This window comes from Taudactylus pleione, unplaced genomic scaffold (genome assembly GCF_031769625.1).
Source record: "Taudactylus pleione unplaced genomic scaffold, aTauple2 ptg000229l, whole genome shotgun sequence".
Lineage (NCBI taxonomy): Eukaryota > Metazoa > Chordata > Amphibia > Anura > Myobatrachidae > Taudactylus > Taudactylus pleione.
In genome coordinates, this window is record NW_028284631.1 from 3,022,941 (window position 1) to 3,048,387 (window position 25,447).

The 25,447-nt window shown below is 45.6% G+C and overlaps 1 protein-coding gene across 1 annotated transcript in view; it reads right to left on the reverse strand.

The window, feature by feature from the left end:
• ANO7 (anoctamin 7) overlaps positions 1–25,447 on the reverse strand; it is a 202,114-nt gene that overhangs the window by 147,559 nt on the left and 29,108 nt on the right. Inside the window, exon 5 of the mRNA XM_088479281.1 lies at positions 3,455–3,576. Coding sequence (XP_088335407.1) covers positions 3,455–3,576 — 122 coding nt within the window. The remainder of the gene's footprint in view (positions 1–3,454; positions 3,577–25,447) is intronic.

Genomic DNA, 25,447 nt, shown 5'->3' on the forward strand with positions numbered 1-25,447 from the left:
CAGAAGGGGGGCTGGTGGACCCATAAGGGGGTCTGGCTAGACAAAGAGAAAGGGGTCTGGTGGACACATAAGGGGGGCTGGCTGGACACAAAAGGGGGCATGGCTGGACACATAAGGGGGCCTTCTGGACACATAAGGGGGGCTGGCTGGACACACAGAGAAGGGGGGCTGGTGGACACATAAGGAGGGCCTGGCTGGACACATAAGAGGGCCTGGCTGGACACACACAGAAGGGGGTTGGTGTACACATGAGGGGGCTGGCTGTACACGCACAGAAGAGGGGCTGGTGGACACATATGGGGGCTGGCTGGACACACACAGAAGGGGAGCTGGTGGACACATAAGGGGGCCTGGCTGGACACATAAGAGGGCCTGGCAGGACACATAAGGGGACAAGGCTGGACACGTAAGGGGGGCTGGCTGGACAAACAGAGAAGCGGGGCTGGTGGACACTTAAGGAGGACCTGGCTGGACACATAAGGGGGCTTGGCTGGACACACACAGAAGGGGGCTGGTGTATACATAAGGGGGCTGGATGGACATGCATAGATAGGGGTCTGGTGGATACATAAGGGGGTCTGGCTGGACACACACAGAAGGGGCGTGGTGGATACATAAGGGGGCCTGGCTGGACACATCCAGAAGGGGGCTGGTTGGACACATATGGGGGCCTGGCTGGGCAAATAAGGGGGCCTGGCTGGATACACACAGAAGGAGGCTGGTGGACACATAAGGGGGGCTGGCTGGACACACACAGAATAGTGGGCTGGGGGGACACATAAGGGGGGCTGGCTGGACACTCACAGATGGGGGGCTTGTGGACACATAAGGGGGGCTCTCTGGACACACACAAAAGGGGGCTGGTGGACACAAAAGGGGTGCTGGCTGGACACACACAGAAGGGGGGCTGGTGGACACATAAGGGGAGCTGGCTGGACACACAGAAAGGGGTATGGTGGACACATAAGGGGGCTGGCTGGACACACACAGAAGCGGGGCTGGTTGGACACATAAGGGGGTCTTAGCTGGACACACAAGGGGGCCTGGCTGGACACATAAGGGGGCCTGGCTGGACACACACAGAATGGGGGCTGGTGGTCACATAAGGGGGGCTGGCTGGACACACACAGAAGGGGGGCTGGTGGACACATACGGGGGGCTGGCTGTACACACAGAAGGGGGCTGGTGTACACATAAGGGGGCCTGGCTGGACACACACAGAAGGGGGGCTGGTGGACATAAGGGGGTCTGGCTGGACACACAAAAGGGGGGCTGGTTGCACACATAGGTGGGTCTGGCTAGGCAGATAATGAGGCCTGGCTGGACACACACAAAGGGGGCTGGTGGACACATAAGGGGGGCTGGCTGGACACACACAGAATGAGGGCTGGTGGACACATAAGGGGGACTGGCTGGACACACACAGAAGGGGGGCTGGTGGACACATAAGGGGGTCTGGCTAGACACAGAGACAGGGGTCTGGTGGACACATAAGGGGGGCTGGCTGGACACAAAAGGGGGCCTGGCTGGACACATAAAGGGGCCTGGATGGACACACAGAGAAGGGGGCTGGTGGACATATAAGGAGGGCCTGGCTGGACACATAAAGGGGCCTGGCTGGACACACACAGAAGGGGGCTGGTGTACACATAAGAGGGCTGGCTGTACATGCACAGAAGAGGGGCTGGTGGACCCATATGGGGGCTGGCTGAACACACAGAAGGGGAGCTGGTGGACACATAAGGAGGTCTGGCTGGACACACAGAAGGGGGCTGGTTGGACACACAAGTGGGCCTGGCTGGGCAAATAAGGGGGCCTGGCTGGACACACTCAAAAGGGAGCTGGCTGGACACACACAGAATGAGGGCTGTTGGAGACATAAGGGGGACTGGCTGGACACACACAGAAGGGGGGCTGGTGGATACATAAGGGGGTCTGGCTGTACACACACAGAAGAGGGGGTGGTGGACACATAATTGGGGGCTGCCTGGACACACTCAGAAGGGGTGCTGGTGGACACATAAGGGGGACTGGTTGGACATACAGAAAGGGGTCTGGTGGACACATAAGGGCGGCTGGCTGGACACATAAGGGGGCCAGGCTGGACACATAAGGGGGGCTGGCTGGACACACAGAGAAGGGGGGCTGGTGGACACATAAGGAGGGCCTGGCTGGACACATAAGGGCGCCTGGCTTGACACACACAGAAGAGGGTTGGTGTATACATAAGGGGGGCTGGCTGGAGCACAGAAGCGGGGCTGGTGGATACATAAGGGGGCTGGCTGGACTCACACAGAAGGGGGGCTTATGGACACATAAGGGGGCCTGGCTGGACACACACAGAAGGGGGACTGATGGACACATAAGGGTGGCTGGCTGGACACACACAGAATGGGGGCTGGTGGACATATAAGGGGGCTGGCTGGACACACACAGAAGGGGGCTGGTGGACACACATAAGGGGAGCTGGCTGTATGTACACAAGAGTGGCCTGGCTGGATGCACATATGGGGGGCTTGGCTGGACGCACATAAGGGGGGTCTTGCTGGATGACCATAAGGGGGGCTGGCTGGATGCACAGAAAGGGGGGCTGGCTGGATGCACATAAGGTGGGGTTAGCTGGATGCACATAAGAGGGCAGGCTTGATATTTATTGCCCACATTTTTTTTGTAGGAATAAGGTAAAGGGGGAAGGGGGGCCCTGCCAATTTTGTCAGTCCCGGGCCCCACAATTTCTGATGGCATCCCTGCTGTTGTATATTGCATCCAAATAATATACTGCTAAAGCTCGATACAGAAGTATCAACAATTGCTATTATATTAATTATACTTTTCATTTTCTTATATCAATCTAATTCCGTGGTTCTCAAACTTGGACCTCAGGACCCTACACAGGTCACATTTTCCAGGTCACCTAGCTGGGCACAGGTGTATTCATTGCTCACTGACATATTTTAATAGATTCACTTGAGATTCTGTGAGGAGACCTGCAAAACATGCTCTGTTTCGGGTCCCGAGGACCGGGTTTGAGAACCTGTGATCTAATTAATTACAAATCAGCCACATATTACTGCAATAAGAACTCCTGTTGAAGTGCATTGTTACTTGCAGTAGCTTTGATTGCATATTTGACAGTTATTATTAAACCTAATTTATGCTCTACCTGTCAAACTGTATGTAAAGGTGTGACTCCTTTCATGCATATCTGCATATCACATGAGAGGGAATACATTACACAAATATATATTATACAAGTAGAACAGATGAAACCACTAAATAAACAGTAGCAGCATAAAAACAAACACAAATGCAAACCAGTCCTGGATCATCACTTATGCTACTACCAAATACTACTGGCATTTACAGTCACTGGAGCCGACCAGCAGGTTAAAGGCTTAAATTGACATGCTTGTTATGCAGGCTTTCACATATTCACTTTTCTCTGTGACCTTACTTATTAAATGCAATGGTTCTAAAGGGACAGGTGGACAAATCTGGAGGATGTCTTGGGACATTTTCTTTGAAAAAACATTTAGAAAAAGGGTAAAGCCAGTGAGTGGATTCACCAGACTGGACCTAGTAAACAATGACATGAAAAATACACATTAAATATTGTTTTGTATAAAATTAAGGAACTGATTCTGAGATGGAGCAAAGCAAAAAAACAAAAGAGTAACTCTTCACCTTGGCAAAATCATGTTGCGCTGCAGGTGGGGGGAGATAGATAATGTACAGAGAGATTTAGATTTGGGAGGAGCGTGTCCTAGATCATATCCAAATTAGAGAGTACAAATAAAGCTGTCCAGCATTTGTGGGCTACAAGGAAAAAGCATCCAGTATTTATCCTGCATACGAAATAAATTAATATATTTGCACCCCTTGCATTACAACACGATTTGTCCAGGTGCAAAGTTACTCCTTTGTTATTATTTGCTACAAATTTAGAATCAGACCATTAATTGTACATTATAATTTACTTAATCAGGAATACATAGTTTTGATAATATTGCAAACTTTGATTAAAGCACAATTAAGACTACACTCTATAGAAAGTAATACAAACATTATCTATTACATAACTTTTCACCAAAATCACGCAAGGTGACATGTACAATGATCCCATGCAGAAATATTCACCTTACAAAATATAATATGCTGTGTAAGATTAGAATTCACAAATTTAATTTGAAAATACACACTTTTTGCCATTATCTTTTTTATTATGATAATCCTCAAGGGTGATTTATACAGGATTGGAAACTCAATAATTAAAAATATAAATCATCACCCAAAGGTTAAGCATTTCTTATATTAAAAAAACAGTATTTTGGAGGTTTACACTATTGGTATGATCGGGATAACTGGAGACTCCAATTCTTATTTTTGTTTCTTTTATACAATGTTATAATTATTATTATTACTATTATTATTATTAGAGATGTGCAGGCTCGGATCGGTTCGGATTTTCCCGCCAAGTTCAGATTTTTCCCTCTAAATGTCGGGTCTCAGAAAGAGGAAAAACGTCATCTTTCATGGACAAACATCATCTTTCATGGACTTTTGTTCATGAAAGATGATGTTTGTCCATGAAAGATGAGATTTTGCCTCTTTCTGAGACCTGAAATTTGGCGGGAAAAATTCGAACTTGGACGGAAAATCCGAACCAATCCGAGCCTGCACATCTCTAACTATTATATTAAGTGTGTTATGCATCTATTACACAATAACAGCCTAAGATACATTCCACAAAGAGTCTTGTATTCAACTTTGCTTCAGCTGCAAATTGCACAGCCCTCATCCAGAATATACATTGATGCTGTCAGTTTCCCCTGTTGCATGGACCATCCGAGGAGCTAGATAAGCAGGCAGGTACAAGTTTCCCGGGCCTTTGTAGGGGCCCGAGAGTGCAAGGGAAGTGTAACCATGCACCCACTGTACCGTGTTAGTGTCCCACATACCCAGGGCTGTAAGCAGGGCCTAGTGGGCAGCACCATCGCTCCCCCGTGGCATCTGTATTTGGCATGAAGTGTGCCTAGAACTGCACATGCAGCCAGAAGGCTGAGACCTGGAGTATCCTTAGGAAGCTCTAAGCCATGGAGCTGAAAGTAACATTATGTTCTGGGTGCTCAGCTTCTCCATTGTCCTGGTGTCAAGCTGAGGCAAAGCCACTCGAAGTGTCCTTAGGACATTTGGCTTCCCCTTAGTCCTGCAACAGACCTGCACATACCATGGGAGACCTGCAAAACATGCACTGTTTGGGGTCCTGAGGACTGTGCTTGTACACACCAAAGTATAGTAACTGCACCTCCCACAGTGACTAGGATCCCCAGTGCTCAGGCCCATCTGATGTCTTGGCAGCCCTGAGCAAGCCAACTGAACTTGTTTAGAAGACAGATATTAACCCATCATTATCAATTAATTATTATTGTGGGATACAGGACCACTGTCATAATGCCTGGCTTAGTTTTAATGTTGATAAGGAAAGGCAGAAAGAGACTAGATACAAATATTTAATATTTGTATTAATCAGGGAGTTTCTTGCAAGTAAAGAGTAGGCACATCCATCACCAAGTTCTGTGAGATTTCAGCTTGTGGACCACAATTACTCAAATTAGAGGGCAAAAATACTTCCTTTCTTTCAACTGCTCTGATATGCCAAACATTTGGTCCTGTCCCATATTTTTAACGGATGTATTTACAACGGAATGGGATTGAAATACCAGTGGCTCAAAATCCCGACAGTGACAGGCTGACAGATGAAGATCCTGACACCCGTTGGTTAGTATGCTAACACTCCCCTCTCCCCCCCCAAACCCTCCCTTAGGGGTGCCTAACCCTAACCTCCACCCTAGTGTCTAACCCTAACCTCCCCCCCATGAGTGCCTAAACCTAACCCCCCTCCCCGCACCCTAAACCTAACCCTCCCGGGGTGGGTGCCTAACCCTAACTTCCTCCCCCCTTAGTGCCTAACCCCCCTTCCCCTAGCCTAACCCTAAGCTGCCCCGGGGGTTGCCTAACCCTAATTCCCCTGAGGTCCCTAAACCTAACCCCCCCCCATTCCCCGGGCTAAGTGTATACTTACAAGGCAGAGAGGACGATCGGTCCGGCATCCTCGGCGTTCCAGCGTCGGGATTAACATAGGTGTCGGTATTTCAATGCCTATATTAAATCCCTTGCCAGGATTACGCTATCGGGATTCAGACTGCCGGCCTCATAACTACATCCCTTTACAACCTATCAGCTGCACTTTGACAGAGAAGCACATTTTTAGGCAAAATATGGCCAATATTTGTAAAACTAAAATTGACACGATTAATTTAAGCAATAAATTAGAATAATAGTTTTAAAGTTGTAGTATTAGTCTTGTGATTTGGATAGAAGGCGTGTACCTTCATGTGCATTAGCACCTTGTGAGATGAAGAGCAGGCATGTACATTCATGCACATTATCATCTTCATGTGCACTATCATCTTGTGAGATGAAGAGCAGGCATGTACATTCATGCACATTATCATCTTCATGTGCACTATCATCTTGTGAGATGGAGAGTAGGTATGTACCTTCATGTGCACTATCATCTTGTGAGATGGAGTGTAGGTGTGTACTTTCATGTGCACTATCATCCTGTGAGATGGCGAGCAGGCATGTACCTTCATGAGCACTAGCATCTTGTGAGACAGAGAGTAGGTGAGTATCTTCATGTGCACTATCATCTTGTGAGATAGAGAGCAGGTATGTACCTTCATGAGCACTATCATCTTGTGAGATGGAGTGCAGGTGTGTACCTTCACGTGCACTATTTTGTGAAATGGAATGCAGGTGTGTACCTTCATGTGCACTATCATCTTGTGAAATGGACAGTAGGAGTGTGCCTTCATGTGCACTCAGGCCCGGTGACAGGGGGGTATAAAGGGTACCCCTGTCCCGGGCCCCAAAGTTCAGGGGGCCCCAAGGCTAAAAGGGGCAAAAAATGGGGACATGGCACCTAATTGTTATTAATAAACTGATAAGCCCCTGGCGCGGCTCAAGTGGGCAAAGAATATTAATAAGAAGCAGTGTTACCCCTCCCCCCACGCTCTCGGTCACTTGGTCGGTCCGGTCTGTGCGTGAATGACGTTCTGACGTCTTTACAAATGATGCCGCGCCCCTCCAATCTGTCCCCGTCTGCCTTCCCTTCCGCCGCAGCCATGGCCCACTCCACCTAAGAGGAACAGTAACAGGCAGCCTGTCCTGCCCTGCGGAAATGAGTGTGACCGCCGGGCTGAGGCACAGGACAACAAGGTGCAGGCACTGTGTGCTCCCTGCACCCTCCCACCCTTGATGCAGCCACCTTAGCAGAGTGACACTGACTTCTGCAGCCTGCACAATAGACAGAGTGGTGTGGTAAGGTAAGTGACAGTGCATCTTTACTTTCCATTTTAATAAAAACCTACTTCATCCCCTGTTAATTAAATCTGTCCCATTTTTTAAGTTTAACATATCCACTGGATTGTATAATGAATATAAGGCAGTAGACATCAGTTTGTGTATATATATATATATATATATATATATATATATATATACAGTATACTGCATTTGTTAAGACTTGTTAGCTATGTTTTTTATATCTGAATCTTAATTCAATTTTGGAACAAGTGTATATGAAAGAGAGAGTCTCTTTATTCTACTCTGTCTGCACGAGTGAGGAGACCTGTCTGAGACAGTTTTAATCACCAATGGCACTCGGCAGGGCTGCCCCTTATCACCACTTGTATTTATTTTATGTATGGAGGCCCTAGCGAGGGCCATTCATCTTAATAGTAATGTAACGGGGCTGGTTGTTGGAAAGAGGGAATACAAACTAGCTCTCTTTGCAGACGACCTCTTGGCTGTGATTACCAACTTGCGGACTTCAATTCCAAACATTCTTAAGGAGTTTGACCGATTTGGAGCTCTTTCCAATTTTAAAGTAAATTTGTCTAAATCTAGTGTGCTCAATCTCACATAGATCAGAGATGCATGAATGATTTACAATCTTTTTGCCACTTCTACTGGCACCCTACGCATAAACAATATTTGGGAGTCTTCCTTCATAAAAGATCTCTCTCAAATATTCACTTCTAATTTTCTCCCTTTGCTTTCTAAGCTGCAAACTGATCTTTTAACTGGCACTCTAAAAAAGGATCTTGTGGACAGGCAGGATAGGAGTTATTAAAATGAATTTACTTCCTAGGGTCCTATATTTTTTACAAACTCTCCCAATTACAATACTCTATTACTGGTTTAACACACTTCATCGAAATGTTCATGATTTTGTTTGGGCGGGCCGCAAACCTCGCTTCAAACATGAGATACTTTATAGGAAGAAACATCAGGGAGGCTTACAATTGCCCCATTTCCTCTCTTATTACCATGCGGTCCTGCTCACGAGGGTTATGGAATGGAGTAGGTTATCTGATAGAAAGCAGTGGGCTGATATTGAGGTAGCTTCCTTTCCTTCAGCAGATTCAAGTTTCCCTTGGCCTTCGACTTTCCCCCGGGTTACCCATCCTTTACTGGGCCCAATCATCTCCTGTTGGGGACACCTACATTCACATCCTCTTCTTTCCCCTATCCCCTCTCCTTTAACCCCTTTATTTGGTAACCCGGCATTTCCTCTCGGAATCCCAGGTAACGAATTTCGACTGTGGCGTTCTCAGGGGATTCTTAAGGTTAACCATCTGTTTGACGGTTCGGAGATAATGACTTTTCCTTTCATTCAAGTTAAATGGGGTTTGCCTAATAGTGAGATTTGGAAATACCTTCAATTAAAGCATTTTCTTTCAAGCCTTGGTTCCCCAAATGCATATAGGTGGGGGAAAACTCCATTTGAAAATATGTGTTTATCTCAAGAGTCTCCTTCACATCCTCTGTCCTCTACTTATACAGTTTTGATTGAACGCCTTTTCTCTGTTAGACCTAAATTTATTGCTGATTGGGAATCAGATCTATGAGGTTTAGTAGAGAAGATGATTGGCCAGAAGTTTTCAGAAATACCTTCTCCGCCTCATCAAATATGTTAGTAATGGAGACACATTACAAAGTCCTCTCACGTTGGTACCGCTGTGCTAGCCGGCTCTCTAGAATGTATCCAGGAGTACCTAGCACTTGTAGGAGATGTGGAATGGAGCTGGGAACCCCTTTACATATTTGATGGGAATGCTCCTCTCTCAGACCTTTTTGGGACACAGTAATTGAAACGGTGGGTCTTATTCTCCAAGAAGGTTTGCCTTCCTGCCCTAGTTTCTGGCTCCTGAAACTCATTCGTAATCCTTATGCTTATTTCAAAAAGTCTTTATTACATCATATATTGAGTGCTTCCAAAGCCGTAATCCCTGTCTACTGGAAGACCATGTCAGCCCCCTCCATGTCTGAATGGTGTACACGTCTTAATCATTACATGTCTATGTGTAACACCCCCTAACACTGGGTATACGTAAGAATGGGGTTTCTAGGTTCTTTCTTGGGTACAGAGAGGTAAAGAGGTAAGTAGACTGACTTTGGACAAGTATATTAGGTATTTTATTACAATAAAGAGATCATATCATGTCAATTGGCACTTTTACAATGAAAATTACATGTTCAATTTCTATTACAATTCACAAGAATAACACAACAAATTATATTTTATTGTTCAGGAACATAGCCTCCTTGCAATCGATAAGGACTCCGACCCTCCTGCTGATTCCAAAAGATTAATGCATGCAATGCTTTTCTAACAACAGTTTATCCTAAATACTTATAAGCAAACAATAGTGACATTGCATAACAGTCTCAGGGCCTGATTCAGAGCAGGGCGCTATTTGCGCTTGCTCGTTCAGAAAAAGGGGCCGGCTATTTAAATTGAGCTCTCACTCTTTGCGGTCTGTTGACGCCTCTATGTCTGAGCGAGCGAACGAAACATGCGCTTGCTATTTTGTAAAGACGCCCTCTGGCCGCTCGCATCCTACGTCATCTCCGCTATTTATTAGATTAATCGAGTACATCGAAAGGCGTCTGAACTGCTCGCAGTGCTTGTGGTTGGATTTTCCTACAGCAATCATGCAAACAGTTCAGGCTAAGAAACAACCAAGTGACGTGGTCGATGACGCTGCTTTGTTAAAGTTGCACACCCTTAAAACGCCCGTTTTGACCGTCTGGCACGCCTGCGCTCGGATCTCCACTCCCCGTTTTCAAGCACCTTCCCCTGTTACCACCCACAAACGCCTCATCCTGTCACTCAAATTAGCAGGCACTCGCTATTTTGCGAACACACGATTTCCAACCGCACTGACTGGTTGGCGCATGCGCATTACGAACCATACGCATGCGCAGATGTGCGAACATCGCTCGGAGCGAACAAGCGGCCGCTTACGAGCGGCTCTGAATCAGGCCCTCTATTTAGTCCTTCGATATGCTAACTAATTTCCTAAGATTTTCTGGCCAGAAAACAAATAGTTCATGGATTAATATAACCCTTAAGTCCTGTTGGTGTACACTGCATTGCCCGGGTTAGTAGATGCTAGCGCTGACTCTAAACTGTCATTAGTAAAGGCCTCTCCAATTACAATAGCTCAAATTGACTAAGCTGAGCATGCTCCTGTGACAACTGTCTCTCCTTATTAATCCTAGCCGGTGGAGTGGCTAGTTTGGTTATAGTTTAAGCAGGGATATGAGCAATCAGCTGCACTTTCAGAAGTTACTTATGTTGCAATTTAACAATTAGTACTTATGTTGCAGGTTGGCACATGCAGATAGACTTAATTCTTTCTACCTGTCTGCAGTCTCTTTTTATCCTGAATTCCACTGTATTTGTTGGCTTAAGTCGGGAAGACTGTGTGTCACTCTGCCGCTAATCTTTCCTAATGGGACAGGTGCTTAGCCAATCTAAACAGTAGCCTGCAGTAATGCGCTGCAGGTTTTTTCTAGAAGGCTCTTGAGGGGTGGTGATGCCAATGGGGTGGCTTAGTCCAACTGCCTGCCATTAACTATGGTGGGCAACTGGAACAGGGATATGTGCGGTGCAGTCTCTTACCACCTGCCTCCGCGGCTGATCCTCCCCGTCTCCTCTCTACTTCGGCAGAGACAGTTACTGCAACCAGCTTTCCAGGACTAGCCGCACCTCTGCTGCAGCATCAGGCCGCCAGTCTCCGCCCCAGCTGCACCTCCTTTCCCGACTGCCTTCCGCTTCCTGCTGACAGGTTCTCTCTGCCTCCATGATGTCTGCGGACCACAACACTGACTCAGCACTCCCGGATCGACACTCCTGCCCTCCGGCTGTAACAGGTAAGCCGTGCCTCGGACCTCTCTTCAGCCACCGTTCACTCCAGGAACTACTGCCTCTCTCTCAGCGGCACTGCCACCAACATCCCTGAGGTACGGGCCCCTTAGCACAGGAGCTCTGCTCCACTTACGCAATGAGTCCTCTGTCAGTCCTGCAGTCCCTTATTTCTCCTTCCTCCGGGTACCCTGCATGCTCCGGCTTCTCTATATTCCTCAATGTCCAACCGGGGTATCTTTTCCCCTATTTACCATCCTTTGGTAGTGTCCTGCTCTCGTGCCCCTGAGTAACACTGGGTCCCTCTATCCATACCGTACCATAGTTTCTCCTTTTATGGGGATAGTTTATACAGCCATTTTAACAGCAAATTACACTTTATAACAAAATTTTTCACTAAATAACAGTACATTTGTCTTCATACATATATAGGGGCACTCCTGACTATTTTTACTTGCACAACTTTATACAGAAATGGGATCCCCTAATTCCGGGGTACCACATTCCTCCCTGCTAAATCATGCTTGTCCTCACGCATTTCGCCATTTTAACAAGTTTAGCAAACATCACTTTATAACATTGCAGCTAAATGACAATATAACACTTTTATGCAGAACAACTATCACTTACATTTCTTTCTTTTAAGTAGCAAGACAGTATGATACCTTGATGCACGCAACCTTTAGTTATAATAACTAATTCTCTTTCTAATTCCCTTGCATTTCTTCCCTGACTGGTTACATGCCTGTTGCAAAATTGAAGCTACCTCTCTATAGCCTATTGTTATGTATTTGTCGTCTGGATGGTACCACGATGGGAAAAGGCTTCTCACTGTTTCCTTAGCTGCACTAGGAATATCGGTAGGGATATCAGATTCTGACTTCAATTTAGCTGAATCTGGGCATTGGGGGGTAGGAGTTTCCGATTCTTTTGCCATGGCCATGTGTATCACCCTTTCAGTGTTTCTTTCTTGTTCAGCAGTACTTGAATTCGCTGGATTGAAGCAACTTGTTTTAGATTTGATTTTCTCCACTCTGGATTCACTGTCAGGCACTGGCTCTGGTGAAAGTTGTGGCCTGGCCATGCTCTGCCGACCCCGTAGCGCTGTTTCTCTTTGTCTGTCCATAACTGGTTCATCTGTTCCTTCCGATGGCTCACCTTTCACATGGTCACTAAGGCATTGTTGTCTGTATCCATAAGGTTTCTGTAGATAGTACGGCATCTGATAAGGCTGTAGTTGAGTTGTACTTTGTTTCGCCCTTCCTACTTCATTGGGCTCTTCCCCATATTCATGATACCAATAGTTTGACTGGTATTTACATAGATAACCTCTGTGTCGTGAATAGCGCCAATAATGCTTACGATCTGCTGCATATCTGTTGCCTTGAGCTGCTTTACCACCATGACCATTTACATTAGAAGCCTGCAGACCTTTCGCTCCTTTGACCACATCAAACTCTACAGTCTCTCCTTCTCCCAGGCTTCGATAATATTTTCTGGGGTTGTTCTTTTGAATGGCTGAGTAATGCACAAAGATATCTCGCTTGGTGTCCTCACAATTAATGAATCCGTACCCACGTCTAATATGGAACCAGACGACTTTTCCAGAAACCTTCCCATTCTGGACCAAAGGATCAACATCTATGATGGCGGTCAATTCATCTTCACCGAGATGACATGGTTTGTCATAGCAAAGCCGCAATTCTCTATTGGTAGGTCCTATTCTTGTTCTCCCCGAGGCTCGGTCTCCATCCTCGGGGCATTGGAGTTTAAATGTTCCGCCTGAGGACAATTCCTCTTGATATGACCTGACCTCTGGCAATGATGGCAAATAGGACGTCCCTGGGCATCGAACTGATCAGTAGCTTGCCGACCTGTTCTCCTAGGAGGGACCCACCAATCATCTGAAATTTGTTCCCTTTCACTTCTCCACCTCGAAGTTTGGGAATTAGGGGATTTATATTTCTTTAGAGTTCGAACTTCGTTATGAATTTCAGCCATCTCTGAAGTTAATTCCTTTAATTGTTTTTGCAAAGTTTCAAAAGCATCCGAAGATGGAGTCTGAACACTTTGTTTCGCAGTATCCTTTTTCTTCAAAGGGTTTTCCCCTCCTATGTAATTTGTCCTTGCCGAGCTCTGACTCTCCTGATACCCTGGCATTTCTGGAAACTTTAATTCCGACCCATTCTGGGGTCCCACCACCTTAAAATCGAAGAAAGAGTGCTCAGGCATCTGCATCCTTAACAGTTTTAATTGTGTTTTTATACCTTCTCCGCCAGAGCCCTCAATGAATTGAGCTATCAGCACCTCGTCAGGAGCAGCAATTTCATCTTCTCCAATTGTACGGATATCTCTCAATGCCTCCTGCAGACTCCGAGCATAATTTCTCAATGTTTCTCCCAGAAATTGCTTACGTCCGTAAAACAGCGTCTTTAGTTCTGATACGGTTCTAGTTTCGAATATGGTGGCTAAGATCTGATCTACATTTCGTCTTTCCTCTGCTGGCCAGGATGTCACCTCCGGAAGGGCTGCCCCTTTTAGTTGCCCAATGAGAATTTCTACTTGCTGACATTCGTTCAAAGGGTACCATCTAAACATTGATCTAATTTCGTTCTTGAATTCCGTTAAGTTGCTTCCTTCACCTCCATACATATCCCCACTATAGGTAGGTAGCCAGAGAGCCACGAAATAATACGGAAGGGTTATGGGATTAACTTGCGGTACACCACTTCCACTTGCTCCGGCTGAATCTCCCATTGCTCTCTGCTCTTGTGACATTGTAAAGATTTCCAGTTATCTTCAAATTACACTCTTCACTTTAGGCTCTGTATCCTGTGCTTAGTGACGCCAATTGTAACACCCCATAACAATGGGTATACATAAGAATGTGGTTTCTAGGTTCTTTCTTGGTACAGAGAGGTAAAGAGGTAAGTAGACTGACTTTGGACAAGTATATTAGGTATTTTATTACAATAAAGAGATCATATCATGTCAATTGGCACTTTTACAATGAAAATTACATGTTCAATTTCTATTACAATTCACAAGAATAACACAACAAATTATATTTTATTGTTCAGGAACACAGCCTCCTTGCAATCGATAAGGACTCCTACCCTCCTGTTGATTCCAAAAGATTAATGCATGCAATGCTTTTCTAACAACAGTTTATCCTAAATACTTATAAGCAAACAATAGTGACATTGCATAACAGTCTCAGGGCCTGATTCAGAGCCGGACGCTATTTGCGCTTGCTCGTTCAGAAAAAGGGGCCGGCTATTTAAATTGAGCTCTCACTCTTTGCGGTCTGTTGACGCCTCTATGTCTGAGCGAGCGAACGAAACATGCGCTTGCTATTTTGTAAAGACGCCCTCTGGCCGCTCGCATCCTACGTCATCTCCGCTATTTATTAGATTAATCGAGTACATCGAAAGGCGTCTGTACTGCTCGCAGTGCTTGTGGTTGGATTTTCCTACAGCAATCATGCGAACAGTTCAGGCTAAGAAACAACCAAGTGACGTGGTCGATGACGCTGCTTTGTTAATTATGCACACCCTTAAAACGCCCGTTTTGACAGTCTGGTACGCCTGCGCTCGGATCTCCACTCCCCGTTTTCAAGCACCTTCCCCTGTTACCACCCACAAACGCCTCATCCTGTCACTCAAATTAGCAGGCACTCGCTATTTTGCGAACACACGATTTCCAACCGCACTGACTGGTTGGCGCATACGCATTACGAACCATACGCATGCGCAGATGTGCGAACATCGCTCGGAGCGAACAAGCGGCCGCTTACGAGCGGCTCTGAATCAGGCCCTCTATTTAGTCCTTCGATATGCTAACTAATTTCCTAAGATTTTCTGGCCAGAAAACAAATAGTTCATGGATTAATATAACCCTTAAGTCCTGTTGGTGTACACTGCATTGCCCGGGTTAGTAGATGCTAGCGCTGACTCTAAACTGTCATTAGTAAAGGCCTCTCCAATTACAATAGCTCAAATTGACTAAGCTGAGCATGCTCCTGTGACAACTGTCTCTCCTTATTATTCCTAGCCGGTGGAGTGGCTAGTTTGGTTATAGTTTAAGCAGGGATATGAGCAATCAGCTGCACTTTCAGAAGTTACTTATGTTGCAATTTAACAATTAGTACTTATGTTGCAGGTTGGCACATGCAGATAGATTTAATTCTTTCTACCTGTCTGCAGTCTCTTTTTATCCTGAATTCCACTGTATTTGTTGGCTTAAGTCGGGAAGACTGTGTGTCACTCTGCCGCTAATCTTTCCTAATGGGACAGGTGCTTAGCCAATCTAAACAGTAGCCTGCAGTAATGCGCTGCAGGTTTTTTCTAGAAGGCTCTTGAGGGGTGGTGATGCCAATGGGGTGGCTTAGTCCAACTGCCTGCCATTAACTATGGTGGGCAACTGGAACAGGGATATGTGCGGTGCAGTCTCTTACCACCTGCCTCCGCGGCTGATCCTCCCCGTCTCCTCTCTACTTCTGCAGAGACAGTTACTGCAACCAGCTTTCCAGGACTAGCCGCACCTCTGCTGCAGCATCAGGCCGCCAGTCTCTGCCCCAGCTGCACCTCCTTTCTCGACTGCCTTCCGCTTCCTGCTGACAGGTTCTCTCTGCCTCCACGATGTCTGCGGACCACAACACTGACTCAGCACTCCCGGATCGACACTCCTGCCCTCCGGCTGTAACAGGTAAGCCGTGCCTCGGACCTCTCTTCAGCCACCGTTCACTCCAGGAACTACTGCCTCTCTCTCAGCGGCACTGCCACCAACATCCCTGAGGTACGGGCCCCTTAGCACAGGAGCTCTGCTCCACTTACGCAATGAGTCCTCTGTCAGTCCTGCAGTCCCTTATTTCTCCTTCCTCCGGGTACCCTGCATGCTCCAGCTTCTCTATATTCCTCAATGTCCAACCGGGGTATCTTTTCCCCTATTTACCATCCTTTGGTAGTGTCCTGCTCTCGTGCCCCTGAGTAACAGTGGGTCCCTCTATCCAGACCGTACCATAGTTTCTCCTTTTATGGGGATAGTTTATACAGCCATTTTAACAGCAAATTACACTTTATAACAACATTTTTCACTAAATAACAGTACATTTGTCTTCATACATATATAGGGGCACTCCTGACTATTTTTACTTGCACAACTTTATACAGAAATGGGATCCTCTAATTCCGGGGTACCACATTCCTCCCTGCTAAATCATGCTTGTCCTCACGCATTTCGCCATTTTAACAAGTTTAGCAAACATCACTTTATAACATTGCAGCTAAATGACAATATAACACTTTTATGCAGAACAACTATCACTTACATTTCTTTCTTTTAAGTAGCAAGACAGTATGATACCTTGATGCACGCAACCTTTAGTTATAATAACTAATTCTCTTTCTAATTCCCTTGCATTTCTTCCCTGACTGGTTACATGCCTGTTGCAAAATTGAAGCTACCTCTCTATAGCCTATTGTTATGTATTTGTCGTCTGGATGGTACCACGATGGGAAAAGGCTTCTCACTGTTTCCTTAGCTGCACTAGGAATATCGGTAGGGATATCAGATTCTGACTTCAATTTAGCTGAATCTGGGCATTGGGGGGTAGGAGTTTCCGATTCTTTTGCCATGGCCATGTGTATCACCCTTTCAGTGTTTCTTTCTTGTTCAGCAGTACTTGAATTCGCTGGATTGAAGCAACTTGTTTTAGATTTGATTTTCTCCACTCTGGATTCACTGTCAGGCACTGGCTCTGGTGAAAGTTGTGGCCTGGCCATGCTCTGCCGACCCCGTAGCGCTGTTTCTCTTTGTCTGTCCATAACTGGTTCATCTGTTCCTTCCGATGGCTCACCTTTCACATGGTCACTAAGGCATTGTTGTCTGTATCCATAAGGTTTCTGTAGATAGTACGGCATCTGATAAGGCTGTAGTTGAGTTGTACTTTGTTTCGCCCTTCCTACTTCATTGGGCTCTTCCCCATATTCATGATACCAATAGTTTGACTGGTATTTACATAGATAACCTCTGTGTCGTGAATAGCGCCAATAATGCTTACGATCTGCTGCATATCTGTTGCCTTGAACTGCTATACCACCATGACCATTTACATTAGAAGCCTGCAGACCTTTCGCTCCTTTGACCACATCAAACTCTACAGTCTCTCCTTCTCCCAGGCTTCGATAATATTTTCTGGGGTTGTTCTTTTGAATGGCTGAGTAATGCACAAAGATATCTCGCTTGGTGTCCTCACAATTAATGAATCCGTACCCACGTCTAATATGGAACCAGACGACTTTTCCAGAAACCTTCCCATTCTGGACCAAAGGATCAACATCTATGATGGCGGTCAATTCATCTTCACCGAGATGACATGGTTTGTCATAGCAAAGCCGCAATTCTCTATTGGTAGGTCCTATTCTTGTTCTCCCCGAGGCTCGGTCTCCATCCTCGGGGCATTGGAGTTTAAATGTTCCGCCTGAGGACAATTCCTCTTGATATGACCTGACCTCTGGCAATGATGGCAAATAGGACGTCCCTGGGCATCGAACTGATCAGTAGCTTGCCGACCTGTTCTCCTAGGAGGGACCCACCAATCATCTGAAATTTGTTCCCTTTCACTTCTCCACCTCGAAGTTTGGGAATTAGGGGATTTATATTTCTTTAGAGTTCGAACTTCGTTATGAATTTCAGCCATCTCTGAAGTTAATTCCTTTAATTGTTTTTGCAAAGTTTCAAAAGCATCCGAAGATGGAGTCTGAACACTTTGTTTCGCAGTATCCTTTTTCTTCAAAGGGTTTTCCCCTCCTATGTAATTTGTCCTTGCCGAGCTCTGACTCTCCTGATACCCTGGCATTTCTGGAAACTTTAATTCCGACCCATTCTGGGGTCCCACCACCTTAAAATCGAAGAAAGAGTGCTCAGGCATCTGCATCCTTAACAGTTTTAATTGTGTTTTTATACCTTCTCCGCCAGAGCCCTCAATGAATTGAGCTATCAGCACCTCGTCAGGAGCAGCAATTTCATCTTCTCCAATTGTACGGATATCTCTCAATGCCTCCTGCAGACTCCGAGCATAATTTCTCAATGTTTCTCCCAGAAATTGCTTACGTCCGTAAAACAGCGTCTTTAGTTCTGATACGGTTCTAGTTTCGAATATGGTGGCTAAGATCTGATCTACATTTCGTCTTTCCTCTGCTGGCCAGGATGTCACCTCCGGAAGGGCTGCCCCTTTTAGTTGCCCAATGAGAATTTCTACTTGCTGACATTCGTTCAAAGGGTACCATCTAAACATTGATCTAATTTCGTTCTTGAATTCCGTTAAGTTGCTTCCTTCACCTCCATACATATCCCCACTATAGGTAGGTAGCCAGAGAGCCACGAAATAATACGGAAGGGTTATGGGATTAACTTGCGGTACACCACTTCCACTTGCTCCGGCTGAATCTCCCATTGCTCTCTGCTCTTGTGACATTGTAAAGATTTCCAGTTATCTTCAAATTACACTCTTCACTTTAGGCTCTGTATCCTGTGCTTAGTGACGCCAATTGTAACACCCCATAACAATGGGTATACATAAGAATGTGGTTTCTAGGTTCTTTCTTGGTACAGAGAGGTAAAGAGGTAAGTAGACTGACTTTGGACAAGTATATTAGGTATTTTATTACAATAAAGAGATCATATCATGTCAATTGGCACTTTTACAATGAAAATTACATGTTCAATTTCTATTACAATTCACAAGAATAACACAACAAATTATATTTTATTGTTCAGGAACACAGCCTCCTTGCAATCGATAAGGACTCCTACCCTCCTGTTGATTCCAAAAGATTAATGCATGCAATGCTTTTCTAACAACAGTTTATCCTAAATACTTATAAGCAAACAATAGTGACATTGCATAACAGTCTCAGGGCCTGATTCAGAGCCGGACGCTATTTGCGCTTGCTCGTTCAGAAAAAGGGGCCGGCTATTTAAATTGAGCTCTCACTCTTTGCGGTCTGTTGACGCCTCTATGTCTGAGCGAGCGAACGAAACATGCGCTTGCTATTTTGTAAAGACGCCCTCTGGCCGCTCGCATCCTACGTCATCTCCGCTATTTATTAGATTAATCGAGTACATCGAAAGGCGTCTGTACTGCTCGCAGTGCTTGTGGTTGGATTTTCCTACAGCAATCATGCGAACAGTTCAGGCTAAGAAACAACCAAGTGACGTGGTCGATGACGCTGCTTTGTTAATTATGCACACCCTTAAAACGCCCGTTTTGACAGTCTGGTACGCCTGCGCTCGGATCTCCACTCCCCGTTTTCAAGCACCTTCCCCTGTTACCACCCACAAACGCCTCATCCTGTCACTCAAATTAGCAGGCACTCGCTATTTTGCGAACACACGATTTCCAACCGCACTGACTGGTTGGCGCATACGCATTACGAACCATACGCATGCGCAGATGTGCGAACATCGCTCGGAGCGAACAAGCGGCCGCTTACGAGCGGCTCTGAATCAGGCCCTCTATTTAGTCCTTCGATATGCTAACTAATTTCCTAAGATTTTCTGGCCAGAAAACAAATAGTTCATGGATTAATATAACCCTTAAGTCCTGTTGGTGTACACTGCATTGCCCGGGTTAGTAGATGCTAGCGCTGACTCTAAACTGTCATTAGTAAAGGCCTCTCCAATTACAATAGCTCAAATTGACTAAGCTGAGCATGCTCCTGTGACAACTGTCTCTCCTTATTATTCCTAGCCGGTGGAGTGGCTAGTTTGGTTATAGTTTAAGCAGGGATATGAGCAATCAGCTGCACTTTCAGAAGTTACTTATGTTGCAATTTAACAATTAGTACTTATGTTGCAGGTTGGCACATGCAGATAGATTTAATTCTTTCTACCTGTCTGCAGTCTCTTTTTATCCTGAATTCCACTGTATTTGTTGGCTTAAGTCGGGAAGACTGTGTGTCACTCTGCCGCTAATCTTTCCTAATGGGACAGGTGCTTAGCCAATCTAAACAGTAGCCTGCAGTAATGCGCTGCAGGTTTTTTCTAGAAGGCTCTTGAGGGGTGGTGATGCCAATGGGGTGGCTTAGTCCAACTGCCTGCCATTAACTATGGTGGGCAACTGGAACAGGGATATGTGCGGTGCAGTCTCTTACCACCTGCCTCCGCGGCTGATCCTCCCCGTCTCCTCTCTACTTCTGCAGAGACAGTTACTGCAACCAGCTTTCCAGGACTAGCCGCACCTCTGCTGCAGCATCAGGCCGCCAGTCTCTGCCCCAGCTGCACCTCCTTTCTCGACTGCCTTCCGCTTCCTGCTGACAGGTTCTCTCTGCCTCCACGATGTCTGCGGACCACAACACTGACTCAGCACTCCCGGATCGACACTCCTGCCCTCCGGCTGTAACAGGTAAGCCGTGCCTCGGACCTCTCTTCAGCCACCGTTCACTCCAGGAACTACTGCCTCTCTCTCAGCGGCACTGCCACCAACATCCCTGAGGTACGGGCCCCTTAGCACAGGAGCTCTGCTCCACTTACGCAATGAGTCCTCTGTCAGTCCTGCAGTCCCTTATTTCTCCTTCCTCCGGGTACCCTGCATGCTCCAGCTTCTCTATATTCCTCAATGTCCAACCGGGGTATCTTTTCCCCTATTTACCATCCTTTGGTAGTGTCCTGCTCTCGTGCCCCTGAGTAACAGTGGGTCCCTCTATCCAGACCGTACCATAGTTTCTCCTTTTATGGGGATAGTTTATACAGCCATTTTAACAGCAAATTACACTTTATAACAACATTTTTCACTAAATAACAGTACATTTGTCTTCATACATATATAGGGGCACTCCTGACTATTTTTACTTGCACAACTTTATACAGAAATGGGATCCTCTAATTCCGGGGTACCACATTCCTCCCTGCTAAATCATGCTTGTCCTCACGCATTTCGCCATTTTAACAAGTTTAGCAAACATCACTTTATAACATTGCAGCTAAATGACAATATAACACTTTTATGCAGAACAACTATCACTTACATTTCTTTCTTTTAAGTAGCAAGACAGTATGATACCTTGATGCACGCAACCTTTAGTTATAATAACTAATTCTCTTTCTAATTCCCTTGCATTTCTTCCCTGACTGGTTACATGCCTGTTGCAAAATTGAAGCTACCTCTCTATAGCCTATTGTTATGTATTTGTCGTCTGGATGGTACCACGATGGGAAAAGGCTTCTCACTGTTTCCTTAGCTGCACTAGGAATATCGGTAGGGATATCAGATTCTGACTTCAATTTAGCTGAATCTGGGCATTGGGGGGTAGGAGTTTCCGATTCTTTTGCCATGGCCATGTGTATCACCCTTTCAGTGTTTCTTTCTTGTTCAGCAGTACTTGAATTCGCTGGATTGAAGCAACTTGTTTTAGATTTGATTTTCTCCACTCTGGATTCACTGTCAGGCACTGGCTCTGGTGAAAGTTGTGGCCTGGCCATGCTCTGCCGACCCCGTAGCGCTGTTTCTCTTTGTCTGTCCATAACTGGTTCATCTGTTCCTTCCGATGGCTCACCTTTCACATGGTCACTAAGGCATTGTTGTCTGTATCCATAAGGTTTCTGTAGATAGTACGGTATCTGATAAGGCTGTAGTTGAGTTGTACTTTGTTTCGCCCTTCCTACTTCATTGGGCTCTTCCCCATATTCATGATACCAATAGTTTGACTGGTATTTACATGGATAACCTCTGTGTCGTGAATAGCGCCAATAATGCTTACGATCTGCTGCATATCTGTTGCCTTGAACTGCTATACCACCATGACCATTTACATTAGAAGCCTGCAGACCTTTCGCTCCTTTGACCACATCAAACTCTACAGTCTCTCCTTCTCCCAGGCTTCGATAATATTTTCTGGGGTTGTTCTTTTGAATGGCTGAGTAATGCACAAAGATATCTCGCTTGGTGTCCTCACAATTAATGAATCCGTACCCACGTCTAATATGGAACCAGACGACTTTTCCAGAAACCTTCCCATTCTGGACCAAAGGATCAACATCTATGATGGCGGTCAATTCATCTTCACCGAGATGACATGGTTTGTCATAGCAAAGCTGCAATTCTCTATTGGTAGGTCCTATTCTTGTTCTCCCCGAGGCTCGGTCTCCATCCTCGGGGCATTGGAGTTTAAATGTTCCGCCTGAGGACAATTCCTCTTGATATGACCTGACCTCTGGCAATGATGGCAAATAGGACGTCCCTGGGCATCGAACTGATCAGTAGCTTGCCGACCTGTTCTCCTAGGAGGGACCCACCAATCATCTGAAATTTGTTCCCTTTCACTTCTCCACCACGAATTTCGGAATTAGGGGATTTATATTTCTTTAGAGTTCGAACTCCGTTATGAATTTCAGCCATCTCTGAAGTTAATTCCTTTAATTGTTTTTGCAAAGTTTCAAAAGCATCCGAAGATGGAGTCTGAACACTTTGTTTCGCAGTATCCTTTTTCTTCAAAGGGTTTTCCCCTCCTATGTAATTTGTCCTTGCCGAGCTCTGACTCTCCTGATACCCTGGCATTTCTGGAAACTTTAATTCCGACCCATTCTGGGGCCCCACCACCTTAAAATCGAAGAAAGAGTGCTCAGGCATCTGCATCCTTAACAGTTTTAATTGTGTTTTTATACCTTCTCCGCCAGAGCCCTCAATGAATTGAGCTATCAGCACCTCGTCAGGAGCAGCAATTTCATCTTCTCCAATTGTACGGATATCTCTCAATGCCTCCTGCAGACTCAGAGCATAATCTCTCAATGTTTCTCCCAGAAATTGCTTACGTCCGTAAAACAGCGTCTTTAGTTCTGATACGGTTCTAGTTTCGAATATGGTGGCTAAGATCTGATCTACATTTCGTCTTTCCTCTGCTGGCCAGGATGTCACCTCCGGAAGGGCTGCCCCTTTTAGTTGCCCAATGAGAATTTCTACTTGCTGACATTCGTTCAAAGGGTACAATCTAAACATTGATCTAATTTCGTTCTTGAATTCCGTTAAGTTGCTTCCTTCACCTCCATACATATCCCCACTATAGGTAGGTAGCCAGAGAGCCACGAAATAATACGGAAGGGTTATGGGATTAACTTGCGGTACACCACTTCCACTTGCTCCGGCTGAATCTCCCATTGCTCTCTGCTCTTGTGACATTGTAAAGATTTCCAGTTATCTTCAAATTACACTCTTCACTTTAGGCTCTGTATCCTGTGCTTAGTGACGCCAATTGTAACACCCCATAACAATGGGTATACATAAGAATGTGGTTTCTAGGTTCTTTCTTGGTACAGAGAGGTAAAGAGGTAAGTAGACTGACTTTGGACAAGTATATTAGGTATTTTATTACAATAAAGAGATCATATCATGTCAATTGGCACTTTTACAATGAAAATTACATGTTCAATTTCTATTACAATTCACAAGAATAACACAACAAATTATATTTTATTGTTCAGGAACATAGCCTCCTTGCAATCGATAAGGACTCCTACCCTCCTGCTGATTCCAAAAGATTAATGCATGCAATGCTTTTCCAACAACAGTTTATCCTAAATACTAATAAGCAAACAATAGTGACATTGCATAACAGTCTCTATTTAGTCCTTCGATATGCTAACTAACTTCCTAAGATTTTCTGGCCAGAAAACAAATAGTTCATGGGTTAATATAACCCTTAAGTCCTGTTGGTGTACACTGCATTGCCCGGGTTAGTAGATGCTAGCGCTGACTCTAAACTGTCATTAGTAAAGGCCTCTCCAATTACAATAGCTCAAATTGACTAAGCTGAGCATGCTCCTGTGACAACTGTCTCTCCTTATTATTCCTAGCCGGTGGAGTGGCTAGTTTGGTTATAGTTTAAGCAGGGATATGAGCAATCAGCTGCACTTTCAGAAGTTACTTATGTTGCAATTTAACAATTAGTACTTATGTTGCAGGTTGGCACATGCAGATAGATTTAATTCTTTCTACCTGTCTGCAGTCTCTTTTTATCCTGAATTCCACTGTATTTGTTGGCTTAAGTCGGGAAGACTGTGTGTCACTCTGCCGCTAATCTTTCCTAATGGGACAGGTGCTTAGCCAATGCAAACAGTAGCCTGCAGTAATGCTCTGCAGGTTTTTTCTAGAAGGCTCTTGAGGGGTGGTGATGCCAATGGGGTGGCTTAGTCCAACTGCCTGCCGTTAACTATGGTGGGCAACTGGAACAGTGATATGTGCGGTGCAGTCTCTTACCACCTGCCTCCGCGGCTGATCCTCCCCGTCTCCTCTCTACTTCTGCAGAGACAGTTACTGTAACCAGCTGTCCAGGACCAGCCGCACCTACGCTGCAGCATCAGGCCGCCAGTCTCCGCCCCAGCCGCACCTCCTTTCCCGACTGCCTTCCGCTTCCTGCTGACAGGTTCTCTCTGCCTCCACGAAGTCTGCGGACTGCAACACTGACTCCCAGCACACCCGGATCGACACTCCTGCCCTCCGGCTCTAACAGGTAAGCCTTGCCTCGGACCTCTCTTCAGCCACCGTTCACAGCAGGAACTACTGCCTCTCTCTCAGCGGCACTGCCACCAACATCCCTGAGGTACGGGCCCCTTAGTACAGGAGCTCTGCTCCACTTAACTGCCTCAGGCAATGACTCCAACTGTCAGTCCTGCAGTCCCTTATATCTCCTTCCTCCGGGTACCCTGCATGCTCCGGCTTCTCTGTATTCCCCAATGTCCAACTGGGGTATCTTTTCCTCTATTTACCGTCCTTTGGTAGTATCCTGCTCTCGTGCCCCTGAGTAACACTGGGTCCCTCTATCCAGACCGTACCATAGTTTCTCCTTTTATGGGGACAGTTTATACAGCCATTTTATCAGCAAATTATACTTTATAACAAAATTTTTCACTAAATAACAGTGCATTTGTCTTCATACATATATAGGGGCACTCCTGACTATTTTTACTGGCACAACTTTATACAGAAATAGGATCCTCTAATTCCGGGGTACCACATATGGACGATCTAATTTTACCCCATAAAGATAGGGGCCAAAATTTCACTGTGAAATGGTATCCATGGTTACATTATAAGGAGGCTGATCATTATAAGACGCTCTGTCGTGATTAGGGATGATAACAAATCTGGAAGATATCTTGCAGTTCGTTAGACGG